The sequence below is a fragment of the Dromaius novaehollandiae genome, chromosome 36, assembly GCF_036370855.1.
Source record: "Dromaius novaehollandiae isolate bDroNov1 chromosome 36, bDroNov1.hap1, whole genome shotgun sequence".
In the NCBI taxonomy this organism is placed as follows: domain Eukaryota; kingdom Metazoa; phylum Chordata; class Aves; order Casuariiformes; family Dromaiidae; genus Dromaius; species Dromaius novaehollandiae.
This window is the reverse complement of record NC_088135.1, coordinates 301,590-318,171: the sequence shown is the minus strand read 5'-3', so window position 1 is coordinate 318,171 and position 16,582 is coordinate 301,590. Positions and strand designations below refer to the sequence as shown.

At 62.0% G+C, this 16,582-nt stretch overlaps 2 gene segments (V, D, J or C); one reads left to right on the top strand and one right to left on the bottom strand.

The window, feature by feature from the left end:
• Positions 1–125: 125 nt before the first annotated feature.
• On the bottom strand, positions 126–9,426 carry LOC112995348 (Ig mu chain C region-like). The segment is given in 6 exon segments: positions 126–298; positions 1,772–2,101; positions 3,265–3,579; positions 4,259–4,567; positions 5,099–5,393; positions 9,412–9,426. Coding segments are annotated over 6 exon segments (1,437 nt in total).
• Positions 9,427–9,578: 152 nt separating this feature from the next.
• LOC112995347 (immunoglobulin heavy constant alpha-like) lies at positions 9,579–14,037 on the top strand (the record flags this gene model as incomplete). The annotated part of the segment is given in 4 exon segments: positions 9,579–10,092; positions 11,231–11,557; positions 12,189–12,509; positions 13,589–14,037. Coding segments are annotated over 4 exon segments (1,548 nt in total), but the record flags the coding sequence as incomplete, so codon positions are not given.
• Positions 14,038–16,582: the final 2,545 nt, after the last annotated feature.

Below are 16,582 nucleotides of genomic sequence, written 5' to 3'. Positions count from 1 at the left end.
AATCCCGCCCGCCCCGAACGCACGACTCGGAGCCGTGGCCGCAGCAAACCTCTTTATTGGGAGTTTCGGGGCGGCCGCCCCAATTCGGGGGCTTTCTGCCCCAAAGCGGGGCGGGAGGGGCGGGGTCAGCGGCAGGGGGGCGGGGCCCGGGGGCGGGGCGGGGCCAGGCGCAGCGCCGTGGCGGCCGCCCCGTAGCCCAGGCTGAGGAGGAAGAGGAGGATGAAGGTGAGGGCGGCCGTCCAGGCCCCGGCGTCGTCGGGCTCCCGCTCGCCGCCGGCCTCCAGGGCCTCCAGGAGCGCTGCGGGGCGGCAGGCGGGGCCGCGTCAGCCCCCCAACCGCCCCCCAACGCCCCCCAACCGCCCCCAACCGCCCCCCAACCGCCCCCCAACCCCCCCGACTGCAAACGCCCCGGTTTTGGAGCAAGCGCGCGGAAAAAAAGCCCCACTTGTGGGGCAGGTTTGCAAAAGCCCCCGGCAATGGGGCAGGTTTGCAAAGACCCCAGTTTTAGAGCAAGCTTGCAAAAATGCCCCACTTGTGGGGCAGGTTTGCAAAAGCCCCCGGCAATGGGGCAGGTTTGCAAATTCCCCAGTTTTAGAGCAAGCTTGCAAAAATGCCCCACTTGTGGGGCAGGTTTGCAAAGACCCCACTTGTGGGGCAGGCTTGCAAAAGCCTCAGCTATGGGGCAGGTTTGCAAAGACCCCACTTGTGGGGCAGGTTTGCAAATGCCCCAGTTTTAGAACAAGCTTGCAAAAAAGCCCCACTTGTGGGGCAGGTTTGCAAAAAAAACCCACTTGTGGGGCAGGTTTGCAAATGCCTCAGCTATGGGGCAGGTTTGCAAAGACCCCACTTGTGGGGCAGGTTTGCTAAGAAACCACTTGTGGGGCAGGCTTGCAAATGCCTCAGCCATGGGGCAGGTTTGCAAATGCCCCAGTTTTAGAACAAGCTTGCAATAAAGCCCCACTTGTGGGGCAGGTAAGCAAATGCCTCAGCTATGGGGCAGGTTTGCAAAGACCCCAGTTTTAGAGCAAGCTTGCAAAAAAGCCCCACTTGTGGGGCAGGTTTGCAAAAACCCACTTGTGGGGCAGGTTTGCAAAAGCCCCTGGCAATGGGGCAGGTTTGCAAAAACCCCACTTGTGGGGCAGGTTTGCAAAAACCCCACTTGTGGGGCCGGTTTGCAAATGCCTCAGCTATGGGGCAGGTTTGCAAAGACCCCACTTGTGGGGCAGGTTTGCAAAAACCCCACTTGTGGGGCAGGCTTGCAAATGCCTCAGCAATGGGGCAGGTTTACAAAGACCCCACTTGTGGGGCAGGTTTGCAAAGACCCCACTTGTGGGGCCGGTTTGCAAATGCCTCAGCCATGGGGCAGCTTTGCAGACTACCCCATTTCCCGGGTGTTTGCAGAGCACCGAGGCGTCGCGCAGGTCTGCAGAACGCCCGGCCCCGGGGCAAGCGTGCAAAAAACCCCAGTTTTAGCGCAAAGTTGCAAAACAGCCAGGTGTAAGCTTGCAAAGAAAGCCCGGCTTAGTGCATGCGCGCAGCCCGTCCTCCTCCTCCTCCTCCTCCCCCCTTGCGCCCGCCCTCCCCACGCACGCGGAGACGGAGCGCACGTTTAGCGCGGGAAACAACAATCGCCTTTATTGCCATTGCATTTCTTTCTTTAAAGCTATTTTTGGTGGTGAGTTTTCGCCGGGGAAGGAGGAGGGAGGGCGTTAGTAGCAGGCGCTGGCGGCGTCGGAGAGCACCAGGGACACGTGGACCGAGGTGGGTTTACCCGAGGACTTGTCCACCGACTTCTGGGCCACCTGCAGCGGCAGCTTCTCGTGCCCCACCAGGCAGGTGTAGACGTTGCCGGCGGCCCAGTCCTCGCCGCCGACGCTCAGGGCGCTGTAGGTGAAGTAGGAGCGCGGCGGCTGCCCCTCGGCCGCCGGCGGCAGCGTCACGTAGTCGCCGGCCGCCACCGGCTCCCCGTTGCGCAGCCAGCGGACGAAGAGGTCGGGCGGGTCGAAGCCCTTCACCAGGCAGGTCACCGTCGCCGTCTCCTGCAGCGCCAGCTGCTCCGGGGCCGGCGGCAGCACGTAGATGGACGGCGGCGTCCCGGCGCCTGCGTGGGGAGAGAAGCGGGGGGAGCGAAGATTGGGAGCGGGCCGGCGCCGCTGCAACGCGCAGGGACGTGCACGGCGTTGCATTCGGTGCTGCTGCGATTGCACGGAGCCAGAACAGCAATATGGGCCGTGCACGGCGCTGCATTCGGCTTCGGTGCGATTGCACGGAGCCAGAACAGCAATATGGGCCGTGCACGGCGCTGCATTCAACACCGGTGCGATTGCACGGAGCCAGAACAGCAATATGGGCCGTGCACGGCGCTGCATTCGGCGTCGGTGCGATTGCACGGAGCCAGAACAGCAATATGGGCCGTGCACGGCGCTGCATTCGGCGTCGGTGCGATTGCACGGAGCCAGAACAGCAATATGGGCCGTGCACGGCGCTGCATTCGGCGTCGGTGCGATTGCACGGAGCCAGAACAGCAATATGGGCCGTGCACGGCGCTGCATTCGGCATCGGTGCGATTGCACGGAGCCAGAACAGCAATATGGGCCGTGCACGGCGCTGCATTCGGCGTCGGTGCGATTGCACGGAGCCAGAACAGCAATATGGGCCGTGCACGGCGCTGCATTCAACACCGGTGCGATTGCACGGAGCCAGAACAGCAATATGGGCCGTGCACGGCGCTGCATTCGGCGTCGGTGCGATTGCACGGAGCCAGAACAGCAATATGGGCCGTGCACGGCGCTGCATTCGGCGTCGGTGCGATTGCACGGAGCCAGAACAGCAATATGGGCCGTGCACGGCGCTGCATTCAACACCGGTGCGATTGCACGGAGCCAGAACAGCAATATGGGCCGTGCACGGCGCTGCATTCGGCGTCGGTGCGATTGCACGGAGCCAGAACAGCAATATGGGCCGTGCACGGCGCTGCATTCGGCGTCGGTGCGATTGCACGGAGCCAGAACAGCAATATGGGCCGTGCACGGCGCTGCATTCGGCGTCGGTGCGATTGCACGGAGCCAGAACAGCAATATGGGCCGTGCACGGCGCTGCATTCGGCGTCGGTGCGATTGCACGGAGCCAGAACAGCAATATGGGCCGTGCACGGCGCTGCATTCGGCGTCGGTGCGATTGCACGGAGCCGGGAGGAGCAGTCCGGCTGTGCACGGCGCTGCATTCGGCACCGACGCGACTGCGCGGAGCCGGGGAGCTACGCACCGTCCTGGCACTGCAGGCGGGCCTGGGCCGGCTCGAGGAGGTCGGGGTGCATCACGGTGCAGACGTAGCCGTAGCCCTTCTCCCACTCGTCGGCGCAGACGCTGGCGGTGCCGTCCACGCTGTAGAGCCCGTTGCTCTGGGGCGCGCGGGGCCCCAGCGCCGTCTCCAGCGCCGCGCCGTCCGCCCGCTCCCACCGCACCCGCAGCCCCTCGGTGCTGGGCAGGTTGGAGACGCGGCAGGTCAGCGCCGCCGCCTTGGTGAGGAAGGTGTCGGCGAAGCTGGGCGCGATCACCTCCACCTCGATGTCAGGGAGATCTGTGGGGCGAGGCCGGCGCGTCGGGTGGCGGCCAGACCCCCTTTTTCCCCCCTTTTTGCCCCTCTATTTTCCACCCGGCTGCATGCTGCAACCCGGCTTGCAAAGGCGCCCAAAGACGGGAGCGTTGCAACAACACCGCACCGTGCTGCATGCCATCGCACGCCGTTGCACGCCGTGAAACCGCGCTGCAAAACGTTGCACGGCATTTCGCGGCGTTGCGCCGTGCCGAGGGCTGCTGCGTGCCGTCGCACGCCAGCGCAATGTGTTGCACGCCGTTGCAATGTGTTGCACGCCGTTGCGCCACGTTGCATTGCCGTTGCACCGCATTGCGCTGTGTTGCATTGCCGTTGCACCGCATTGCACGCCGTTGCAATGTGTTGCATGCCGTTGCAATGTGTTGCACGCCGTTGCAATGTGTTGCACGCCGTTGCAATGTGTTGCATGCCGTTGCAATGTGTTGCATGCCGTTGCAATGTGTTGCACGCCGTTGCAATGCGTTGCGCGCCGTTGCAATGTGTTGCACGCCGTTGCGCCGCGTTGCATTGCCGTTGCCCTGCGACGCGTGCTGTTGCACGCCGTCGCACGCCGTCGCGAGGCACGAGGCGTTTCTTTTCGCAGGGCTCCGTCCCGCCGCGGCGAAGAGGGCCCCGCCGCCGAGCCGGACGCGCGCCGACCTACCGCCGCAGCTGGTGACGTTCCTGAGGTCGGAGAAGCCGGCGCTCTCGGCGGCGCAGGAGTAGACGGTGCCGGCCTTCCACTCGCTCCGGGTCACGGCCAGGAAGCTGCTGAGCACGTAGCCGCCGCGGCCGTCGGCCACCGGCCCCGCGGTGCTGAAGCCGGAGGCCTGGGAGACGCCGTCCTTGAGCCACCGCAGGGCCGCGACGCGGCTGAGCAGCCCGGTGAGCTGGCAGAGCACGCTGGCGTTGCGCTGCGGCTCCTCGAAGTCGTCCCAGCTCGGCGGGTAGACGTTCAGCTGGGGCTCGGGCACTGCGGCGGCGGGGAGAAGCCCTCAGCCGCGGCGCCGGGCGGGCGGGGGTCTTGCAAAAGCAACCGTGCGCTTGGCGAGCCCCCCGCCTCGGGGGGCGTTTTGCAAAGAAAAGTTTAAAAAAAGACCCTCGCGGGGACCTGGAGCATCTCCAGAGGGTGCCAACGCCGGGATCTCCTTGCAAAAAGATCCCCAGACCCCTCCAAAGGGTCCAAATACTGCGTCTTCCTTGCAAAAATCCACCCCCAAACAGCTACAAGGGGTGCGAAGCCCTCTAAGGGGTGCAGATCCCATGCTCTCTCTGCAAAAATCGACCCCAAACCCCTCCAAAGGGTGCAAATCCTGTTCCCTCTTTGCAAAAATCGACCCCAAACCCCTCCAAAGGGTGCAAATCCCATGCCCTCTTTGCAAACATCGACCCCAAACCCCTCCAAAGGGTGCAAATCCTGTTCCCTCTTTGCAAACATCGACCCCAAACCCCTCCCAGGGATGCAGCCCCGTTCCCTCTTTGCCCCCGGGGCCGGGGCACTCACGGGGCCAGGTGACGGTGAGCCGGGCGTCCTCCTCGGGGTGCCTGGCCAGGCAGGTGAGGGGCGCGCGGGCGGCCAGCTGGGCGCCGGGCAGCGTGACGGCGGCCAGGGCCGTGTAGGTGCCGTCGTCGCTGAGCGTCGCGGGGCTGCTCCAGGCGCCCTGGCTGTAGTTGCCGCCGGCCGCCGTCCTCCAGGAGAAGTCGAGGCTGCTGGGGCTGAAGCCCACGGCCAGGCAGCCCACGGCCACGGGCTCGTCGGCCGTCCCGCAGGCCGGGTACAGCGGGAAGACGGCGGGGGCCTGCGAAGAGCCTGGCGGGGGGGGGAGAGGTGCAACGTCCAAGCGATGCGGCGGCCTTGCAACGCTCGCAGCGGCTTTGCAAAGCGGGGCGGTGCAGAGCGGTCGGGGCCGGGCGGGGGGACGCGGGGCCCCCGGGCGCAAAGCCTCGGCCAACCGGTCTGTGCACGCGGCGCTCGGCTCGGAGCCGGGCTTGCAATGCTCATTTTTGAGCTGTGCTTGCAATGCTCGGCTCGGTGCTGGGCTTGCAATGCTCATTTTTGAGCCGTACTTGCAATGCTCGGCTCGGTGCTGGGCTTGCAACGCTCGCTTTTGAGCCGGGCTTGCAATGCTCAGCTTGGAACTGGGCTTGCAATGCTCGTTTTTGAGCCGGGCTTGCAATGCTCGTTTTTGAGCCGTGCTTGCAATGCTCAGCTTGGAACTGGGCTTGCAATGCTTGGTTTTGAGCTGTGGTTGCAATGCTCGGCTCGGAGCCGGTCTTGCAATGCTTGTTTTCGAGCCGGGCTTGCAATGCTCGTTTTCCAGCCGTGGTTGCAATGCTCAGCTTAGAACTGTGCTTGCAATGCTCGGCTCGGTGCTGGGCTTGCAATGCTCGCTTTTGAGCCGGGCTTGCAATGCTCGTTTTTGAGCCGGGCTTGCAATGCTCAGCTTGGAACTGGGCTTGCAATGCTCGTTTTCCAGCCGTGCTTGCAATGCTCGGCTCAGAGCTGGGCTTGCAATGCTCGTTTTTGAGCCGGGCTTGCAATGCTCGTTTTCCAGCCGGGCTTGCAATGCTCGGCTCAGAGCCAAGCTTGCAATGCTCATTTTTAAGCCGTGCTTGCAATGCTCGGCTCGGAGCTGGGCTTGCAATGCTCGTTTTCCAGCTGTGCTTGCTAAGCTCGGCTCGGAGCTGGGCTTGCAATGCTCGTTTTTGAGCCGTGCTTGCAATGCTCGGCTCGGAGCTGGGCTTGCAATGCTCGTTTTTGAGCCGTGCTTGCAATGCTCGGCTTGGAGCTGGGCTTGCAATGCTCGTTTTCCAGCTGTGCTTGCTAAGCTCGGCTCGGAGCCAAGCTTGCAATGCTCATTTTTGAGCCGTGCTTGCAATGCTCGGCTCGGAGCTGGGCTTGCAATGCTCGTTTTCCAGCTGTGCTTGCTAAGCTCGGCTCGGAGCCAAGCTTGCAATGCTCATTTTTGAGCCGTGCTTGCAATGCTCGGCTCGGTGCTGGGCTTGCAATGCTCGGCTTCAAGCCGCACTTGCAATGCTAATTTTCAAGCTGTCCCTGCAACGCTTGGCTTCGAGCCCTCCCTGCCACGCTCAGCTTCGCGCTGTCCCTGCAATGCTCGGCTTGGAGTCACGCTTGCCAAGCTCAGCCTGGAGCCGTGCCTGCGACGCTCCTTTTTGAGCCACGCCTGCCAGGCTCAGCTTGGAGCCGTGCTTGCAGTGCTCATTTTCAAGCTGTGCTTGCAAAGCTCAGCCTGGAGCCCTGCCTGCGACGCTCGTTTTCGAGCCGTCCCTGCCACGTTCAGCTTGGAGCCGTGCCTGCAATGTTCATTTTTGAGCTGTGCCTGTCACGCTTGGCTTCGAGCCGTGCTTGCAATGCTCAGCTTGGAGCCGTGCTTGCAATGCTCGGCTTGGAGCTTTGCCTGCAATGCTCATTTTCAAGCCGTGCTTGCCAAGCTCAGCTTCGAGCCGTGCTTGCCATGCTCATTTTTAAGCCGTGCTTGCCAAGCTCAGCTTCAAGCCGTGCTTGCAACGCTCATTTTTGACCTGTCCCTGCCAGGCTCAGCTTGGAGCCGTGCTTGCAGTGCTCGTTTTCCAGCCGTGCTTGCTAAGCTTGGCTTGGAGCCCTGCCTGCTACGGTCCTTTTTGAGCTGTCCCTGCCACACTTGGCTTCGAGCTGCTAATTTTCGAGCCATGCTTGCAAAGCTCGGCCTGGAGCCGTGCTTGCAGTGCTCATTTTTGACCTGTCCCTGTCAGGCTCAGCTTGGAGCCGTGCCTGCAATGCTCATTTTTGAGCTGTTCCCGTCACGCTTGGCTTCGAGCCGTGCTTGCAATGCTCATTTTCAAGCCGTGCTTGCAAAGCTCAGCCTGGAGCCCTGCCTGCGACGCTCGTTTTTGAGCCGTCCCTGCCACGTTCAGCTTGGAGCCGTGCCTGCAATGTTCATTTTTGAGCTGTGCCTGTCACGCTTGGCTTCGAGCCGTGCCTGCAATGCTCATTTTCAAGCCGTGCTTGCCAAGCTCAGCTTCAAGCCGTGCTTGCAATGCTCATTTTCAAGCCGTGCTTGCCAAGCTCAGCTTCAAGCCGTGCTTGCAACGCTCATTTTTGACCTGTCCCTGCCAGGCTCAGCTTGGAGCCGTGCTTGCAGTGCTCGTTTTCCAGCCGTGCTTGCTAAGCTTGGCTTGGAGCCCTGCCTGCTACGGTCCTTTTTGAGCTGTCCCTGCCACGCTTGGCTTCGAGCTGCTAATTTTCGAGCCATGCTTGCAAAGCTCGGCCTGGAGCCGTGCTTGCAGTGCTCATTTTTGACCTGTCCCTGTCAGGCTCAGCTTGGAGCCGTGCCTGCAATGCTCATTTTTGAGCTGTTCCCGTCACGCTTGGCTTCGAGCCGTGCTTGCAATGCTCATTTTCAAGCTGTGCTTGCAAAGCTCAGCCTGGAGCCCTGCCTGCGACGCTCGTTTTCGAGCCGTCCCTGCCACGTTCAGCTTGGAGCCGTGCTTGCAATGCTCGGCTTGGAGCTTTGCCTGCAATGCTCATTTTCAAGCCGTGCTTGCCAAGCTCAGCTTCGAGCCGTGCTTGCCATGCTCATTTTTAAGCCGTGCTTGCCAAGCTCAGCTTCAAGCCGTGCTTGCAACGCTCATTTTTGACCTGTCCCTGCCAGGCTCAGCTTGGAGCCGTGCTTGCAGTGCTCGTTTTCCAGCCGTGCTTGCTAAGCTTGGCTTGGAGCCGTGCCTGCTACGGTCCTTTTTGAGCCGTCCCTGCCACACTCAGCTTGGAGCCGTGCTTGCAGTGCTCGTTTTCCAGCCGTGCTTGCTAAGCTTGGCTTGGAGCCCTGCCTGCTACGGTCCTTTTTGAGCCGTCCCTGCCACGCTTGGCTTCGAGCTGCTAATTTTCGAGCTGTGCCTGCAACGCTCGGCCTGGAGCCGTGCTTGCAGTGCTCGTTTTCAAGCCGTGCTTGCAAAGCTCGGCCTGGAGCCCTGCCTGCAACACTCGTTTTCTAGCCGTCCCTGCCGCGTTCGGCTTGGAGCCGTGCTTGCAGTGCTCAGCTTGGAGCTGTCTCTGCGATGCTCGGCTTGGAGCCATGCTTGCAATTCTCATTTCTGAGCCGTGCCCGCAATGCTCGGCTTCCAGCTGCGCTTGCAATGCTGATTTTCGAGCCAGGCCTGCAACGCTCGGCTTGGAGCCGCACTTGCAATGCTTGTTTTCGAGCCGTGCTTGCTAAGCTCGGCTCAGAGCCGGGCTTGCAGTGCTCGTTTCCAAGCCGTGCTTGCAATTCTCATTCTCAAGCTTTGCTCGCAATGCTCATTTTCGAGCTACACTTGCCATTTTCAAGCCATTCTTGCAGCACGCATTTTCGAGCCGTGCTTGCAATGCTCGTTTTCGAGCCGTGCTTGCAACGCTCGTTTTTGATCTGTGCTTGCAACGCTCGTTTCCGAGCTGTGCCCACGACGCTCCACTTCAAGCCATGCTTGCAATGCTCATTTTCGAGCCGTGCTTGCAAAGCGCATTTTCGAGCCGTGCTTGTAAAGCTCGTTTTCGAGCCGTGCCTGCAACGCTCGGCTTCCAGCCGTGCGCGCGATGCTGCTTTTTGAGCCGCAGCCCGTTGCAAACGCAGCCCCCGCGCTGCCCCTCGCTCCCCCAGCTGCCCCCTTCCTTGCGAGCTGCCCCCGCGCCCCATCGCTCCTCCCGGCTGCTCCGTGCCAGCAGGAACCAGCAGCTCTCCTGCCCCTCGGGAGGCACTTTGCAACCCCCAAAAATCACGGTGGCCCCCCAAAACGGGGCTGGGGGAGCCCCCCATCCCGCGCCCCCCTTGCAGAGCCACTCACCAGCCGGTCCCTCATCGCGCGCCGAAACTCGGGGCTTCGGGGGAAGGCTCGGCGCGCGACGCCGTGACGCGCGGGTCTCCGTCTGGCCGGCGGCGCCGGGGGGGCCCGCGATTTTGGGTCGAGAAACGCCGTCTCGAGGGAAACGCCTGCCCTTTTGAACTTCCCGTTTTGGGCCCCCCCGCCCCGTCTCGCCGCCGTCTGCTCCGGGCGGGCGCGTGGGGCCGCGGTGGCCCCTCGGGGGCCGCTTTCACATCAGCTTTTCCGTGGGAAGCAGCCGCCCCCGCCCCCGCGGCGTCTGGGTCGCTCGAGGACCCTCGGCGGGCCGCCAAAAGCCGGCGGGTGCCCCCCGCCGCGGCCCCCTGCGACGCCGTCCCTCTCCCGCAGTCTCGGCCCAGGCGCCCGTCGTCTACCCGCTGAAGCCCTGCGCCTGCGACGAGGTCAACGTCACCGTCGCCTGCTTCGTGAGCAGCTATTTCCCCCAGCCCGCCACCGTCAGCTGGGTTTCCAGCACGGCCTACGACGCCTTGACCTACCCGGCCGTGGTGGGCGACGACAGCCTCTACAGCTTCAGCAGCCAGCTCACGACGCCCGTCAGCAACCTGGAAGGGAACGACATCCAGTGCAACGTGGAGCACAGCTCCACAGACACGAGCATCACCAAGAACTTCGGGGGTGAAGAAGGTGATAAGGAATGGGGTTGCTCCGGGCATCGCACGATGCGTTGGTTGGTTCCTAGATAGGCTGGAGTTGCTCCCGGCCTTGCCCCCAGCATCGCACGACGTCTCGGTTGATTCCTAGATAGGCTAGAGCTGCTCCTGGCCTTGCCCCCAGCATCGCATGACGTCTCGGTTGATTCCTAGATAGGCTAGAGCTGCTCCCGGCCTTGCCCCCAGCATCGCATGACGTCTCGGTTGATTCCTAGATAGGCTGGAGTTGCTCCCGGCCTAGTCCCCAGCATCGCATGACGTCTTGGTTGATTCCTAGATAGGCTAGAGCTGCTCCTGGCCTTGCCCCCAGCATCGCACAACATCTTGGTTGGTTCCTAGATAGGCTGGAGTTGCTCCCGGCCTTGCCCCCAGCATCGCATGACGTCTCGGTTGATTCCTAGATAGGCTAGAGCTGCTCCTGGCCTTGCCCCCAGCATCGCACGATGCATTGGTTGGTTCCTAGATAGGCTAGAGTTGCTCCTGGCCTTGCCCCCAGCATCGCATGACGTCTCGGTTGATTCCTAGATAGGCTAGAGTTGCTCCCGGCCTTGCCCCCAGCATCGCACGATGCATTGGTTGGTTCCTAGAAAGGCTAGAGTTGCTCCTGGCCTTGCCCCCAGCATCGCATGACATCTCGGTTGATTCCTAGATAGGCTAGAGTTGCTCCCGGCCTTGCCCCCAGCATCGCATGACATCTCGGTTGATTCCTAGATAGGCTAGAGCTGCTCCCGGCCTAGTCCCCAGCATCGCATGACGTCTTGGTTGATTCCTAGATAGGCTAGAGTTGCTCCCGGCCTTGCCCCCAGCATCGCATGACATCTCGGTTGATTCCTAGATAGGCTAGAGCTGCTCCCGGCCTAGTCCCCAGCATCGCATGACGTCTTGGTTGATTCCTAGATAGGCTAGAGCTGCTCCTGGCCTTGCCCCCAGCGTTGCGCGACGTCTCAGTTGATTCCTAGATAGGCTAGAGTTGCTCCCGGCCTTGCCCCCAGCATCGCACGACGTCTCAGTTGATTCCTAGATAGGCTGGAGTTGCTCCCGGCCTTGCCCCCAGCGTTGCGCGACGTCTTGGTTGATCACCACAATGATTTCCTTATCCTCTTTCCCTGCAGATATATGTCCAGTAGAGGTGAACGTCGTGGTAAAAATCCTGAGCTACGTAAACGAAGACAACTCAGACGATACCGTCCTGCTGCTCTGCCTCATCGAGGGGCTCTCCGAGGGCGCGGCCACGGTGCAGTGGCTGCAGAACCGAGAGGTAGTGTCGCTGACCCAGGAGAGCCAACGCTGCGACAAGTGCTCCGACAACCAAGCCATACAGCTGAGCCAGGTCAACGTCAGCCGGAAAAGCTGGGATCGAGGGGCCGAGTTCGCTTGCCAGGTGTCCCACGCGTCCCTGGCGGAGCCCATCACGCGCACCATCAGCACCTCCTGCTCAGGTGAGGGGCCGGGGGGGGGACGCGGCCCCGGTAGGGCGCAAGGGGGGGACCGTGGTTTGCTGGAGGTCACGGATGGATGGAAGGATGAAGACGTGGATGGATGGATGGATGAACACGTGGATGGGTGGATGCATGCGTGAACACGTGGGTGGATGGATGGATGGATGGATGGATGGATGGATGGGTTGGTGGCTGGCTGGATGCACGGATGGGTTCGTGGCTGCACCAATGCACGGACGAGCCTCGCCGCCCCGAGCGCGTGCGGAAATGAAGGTCAGAGAGGTGACGCTAGCTCTAAAAAAAGAGCTTCGGAGGTCAAACAGAAGACTGAAAGTGCGTATTAAGGAAGTGGATGGACTAAGCGATCCGTGGATGCAAAAATAATACCTTGCAAAACCGCTGTGCTAGAGAGCTCCTTGCAAAGCTGATGCCTGCTGGGGTAGGTATCGACGCGCCACGGTCCAGCCGCTGACGCTGCAGTGGGGAAACCCGTTGCAACGCTTTTTGGCTTTTTTTCCCGATGGGGGAGAGCGCGAGGACGGGGAAAAACGGGAAGGTTCGAAGCTACGCCTGCAAAACGGGAATCCATTGCTGGTCGAGCATCCCTCTCAACGCTGCTCCCTCCACCCAGCTGCCCTCTCGACGTCGCTGGAGGTCGCCCTGGAGAACCCGTCCTTGGACGCCCTCTACCTCAGCCAGGAGGCCAACCTCACCTGCGTGGCAGCCAACGTCAAGACGCCCAGCGGCATCAGCTTCTCCTGGCAGCGGCAGAAGGCCACCCCCTTGGACGTGGTCCACGGGGAAGCGGTGAAGCAGGACAACGGCCTCTACCGAGTCACCAGCGCGGCGAAGGTGTGCGCCGAGGACTGGAACTCCGGCGAGACCTTCAGCTGCACCGTGAGCGGCTCCGAGCTCCCCTCATCCATCACCAAATCCTCAAAGAAGAACCTAGGTAGGAGCTCGCCCTTTCCCGCCCCGCTCCGAGCCCCCCGCCCCGGGGGACGGCGGGGTTTGCAGCGAGATAGGAGCAGGTCGAGGTTGGCTGGAAGAGGCTGCTCTGCTGGACGGGGCTGGCTGGAGAGCCGGGGCTGCTGGGAGAGTCTAGTCTACCGGGAGAGTCGACCAGGCCGCTCTGTTGGAAGGGTCTAGTCTACTGGGAGAGCCAACTGGGCCAGTCTGCTGGAAGGAGTTAGTCTACCAGAAGAGTCTAGTCTACTGGAAAAGTCAGCTGGGCCAGTCTGCTGGAAGGGTCTAGTCTACTGGAAGGGCCTAGTCTACTGGGAGAGTCAGCTGGACCAGTCCACTGGAAGGGCCTAGTCTACTGGAAGGGCCTAGTCTACTGGGAGAGTCAGCTGGACCAGTCCACTGGAAGGGCCTAGTCTACTGGAAGGGCCTAGTCTACTGGAAAAGCCAACTGGGCCAGTTTGCTGGAAGGGTCTTGTCTGTTGGATGGGTCTAGTCTACTGGAAAGGTCAATTGGGCCAGTCTACTGGAAGAGAGCAATCTACTGGAAGGGTCTAGTCTACTGGGAGAGCCAACTGGGCCAGTCCGGTGGAAGGGTCTAGTCTACTGGAAGGGTCTAGTCTACCGGGAGAGCCAACTGGGCCAGTCCGATGGAAGGGTCTAGCCTACTGGAAGGGTCTAGTCTACCGGGAGAGCCAACTGGGCCAGTCCACTGGAAGGGCCTAGTCTACTGGAAGGGCCTAGTCTACTGGAAAAGCCAACTGAGCCAGTTTGCTGGAAGGGTCTAGTCTACTGGAAGGGTCTAGTCTACCGGGAGAGCCAACTGGGCCAGTCCGATGGAAGGGTCTAGCCTACTGGAAGGGTCTAGTCTACCGGGAGAGCCAACTGGGCCAGTCTGATGGAAGGGTCTAGCCTACTGGAAGGGTCTAGCCTACTGGGAGAGCCAACTGGGCCAGTCCGATGGAAGGGTCTAGCCTACTGGAAGGGTCTAGCCTACTGGGAGAGCCAACCGGGCCAGTCCAAGCCCACCCGCCGCCGCCCTGACCTTCTCTTGCGCCCGGCCCGCAGCTCTCACCGTGCAGGCGCCCACCGTCCTCGTCCTGCCGCCGTCGCCGGAGGAGCTGGCCCTGGGGGAGACGGCCACCTTGACCTGCCTGGCCACGCGCTTCAACCCCAAGGACATCCTGGTGACCTGGACCCAGCAGGACCGCTCCGTGCCCGCCGGGAGCTTCACCGTCTTCGGCCCCGAGGAGGACGGCGACGGCTACACGGTCTACAGCAAGCTGAGCGTCCCCGCGGAGGAGTGGCAGCGGGGCGACTCCTTCGCCTGCGTGGTGGGGCACGAGGGAAACCCCGTCACCTTCGTGCACAAGAGCCTGGACAAGGCCTCGGGTAAACCCGCCGCCGTCAACATCTCCGTGGTCCTGGCCGACGCCGAACTCACCTGCTACTGAGCCGGGGCCGCGCCGGCGCGCGGCGGCGGGGGGCTGTGATAAATAAAGCAAAAATACCTGCAACCTGCCGGCGCTTGGTCGTGCCTGGGGGGGGTCTTCGTCCGGGGCAGGGGCTTGCAAACCCCCCCGCGCCGCCCCAAAACCGTGCGTGGGGCGGGAGCTCCCTGGGTCCCACACGTGCACGTCCAAACGCGGCGTCGTACGAGGTTTCCCCCTTCCTCCGGCCCTTTGCGAGCCGCGTGCATGCACCAAAACCGCAGGAAACGTCCCCAAGAGCCGGGGCATCCCTAAAACTCGGCCTTACCGGCCCCGCGACCGGCCCCCTCCTGCCACCGGCTGCAGGAGCATCCGGTTTTGCCACGCAGCCACCATTAAGGGCAGAGCCTCCCCCCTCGATTTGCTCTTTCTAGGAGAGGCAACACCACAAAACACGTGGTTTTTCCCCCCGGAACGACAAGCCGCACGCACGGCCCGGCGCTTTTGCAACACGTTTCCCAGCGCTTTTGCCATGTTTTCCAGCACCTCCTATCATCATTAAAGGGGTGACGCAGGACTGGGGGGGAAACGGGTGCAAATGAGGGTTTTGCTGCATGCACCGAAAAGCCCCTGCTTGCAGCGAGCTTTGGGAGCGGAATTGGGTAGGAAACGGGTGGAAATTAGGGTTTTGCTGCATGCACCGAAAATCCCCATCGCCCCTCTGCTTGCAGCGAGCGGGATTGGGTAGGAAACGGGTGGAAATTAGGGTTTTGCTGCACGCACCAAAAATCCCGCTTGCAGCGAGCTTTGGGAGCGGGATTGGGTGGGAAACGGGTGCAAACGAGGGTTTTGCTGCATGCACCGAAAATCCCCGCGGCCCCTTTTTCCGCCCCGCGCTTCGGAGCAGGACGGTGACGGAAACGGGTGCGATCGGGGTCTTTGCGGCGTGCACCGAAATCCCCATGGCTTGCACGGCGGGTTTGGGGGGGTCTCGGCCGCCCCCCGGCCGCTCACCGCCGCCCCCCTCTCGCCCCCAGACTGCCCGCTCGTCACGCTCGGCGAGGACACGCAGGCCGAGGGCGAGGAAGACGTCGGCAACCTCTGGACCGCCGTGACCTTCATCCTCCTCTTCCTCCTCAGCCTCTGCTACAGCACCGGCGTCACCCTCTTCAAGGTAATCGCGGCCGGGCGGCGATAGGCTCGTTAGCGGCCGGCGCGCACAGGTGATTAACGAGCAACGATTGCGTGCGATTTGGCCCTGGGCGTCTCTCCTAGGTGCTGTGACTGCTCCAGGCCTCCCCGAGCGCCGAGACCTTCGTCCCCGCGGTCCTCCTCGCCCCGGCGCAGCGCTGGAGGCGGCTTTGCGCCGCGCGGAAAACGCAGGGAATAAAACCAACCCCCTTCCGCCCATCCCTGCCCCAGTCTCCATCGGTTTGCAAAAAAAAAACCCCATTTTCCCTTGCAATGAGACCCGGTGCTTTGGTGCATTGCACCTCAGTTTCCATCGGTTTGCAAAAAAACCCATTTTCCCTTGGGATGATTCCTGGGCGCTTTGGTGCATTGCACCTCAATTTCCATCGGTTTGCAAAAAAACCCCATTTTCCCTCGCAATGAGACCCGGCACTTTGGTGCATTGCACCTCAATTTCCATCGGTTTGCAAAAAAACCCCATTTTCCCTTGCGATGATCCCCGGGGTGTTTTGGTGCATTGCACCTCAATCTCTAAACTTCCAAAAGGGTCAAAACCCCCTTTTCTCCCTGTTTTCCTTGCAAGCCCCGATCTGCCAGGACGGCGCCCACAGGCCCCCGCACCCCGCGGGCCCGGCGTCTCCCCTCTCGGCCCAGCCCCAAACCTCCCGTTTACGGTAAAAGGCGTCTTTTTTTTTTAATTATTTTTCACTTCCCACGGCCGCTTTCCCACGCCTTTCGGGCTGCTCGTTGCCGCCGCTGAGTCATTTTCGGAGCAGAAGTGGGTTAAAATCGGAGCCGGGGCAGGTGTTGCCCCCGGCGCCGTGCCCACGGGCGGCCCCAAACATCTGGATTTTGGGCTCCCGGCAGCCAGATGTGTCCTGTTTACCAAAAACGCGTTTTCTCCCTCTGAGTCAGCGCGGGGATGTATTGGGGAGGAAAAGGCAACCCAGCCGCTTGCGGCGGGTAAAAATAGCCGATAAGCTTCCCTTGCAACCCAAATCGCCGCTTTCAGCCCCAAAATGTCCCATTTTCACCCCTTTCCCGGCGGTGCCAAGAGGGAAGCGACGGGTTGTTGCAACGGTCGGGAAACTGAGGCAGGGAGCTACGGAGACGGCGAAAGTGGCGTTTTTTTTTTTATTGGGAAGCGCGCGGCCTGCGTTTCTCCACCAAAACCCCCGCGAGCGCCGTGGAACGATGAGCAAAAGCTGGAAATCCATTTAGAAAAAGGGGGGGGGTCAGCGATTGCGGTGCAAAAGCCGTTTTTTTGCATCGCGCGGCCGCAGTCCCGCCGCCGGCTTTTGCATCCGTCCCCGCCGGGTTTCTCCCTCTCTGCTGCTCCCTGGCGTCTCTCCGAGCGCGGGGAGTCCGCGGCGTTTGCGCCGGGGCATTGCCAGCGCCGCTCCGCGCTCTTCCTCGCCCGTTTTGCAGGATGCGTTCGCAG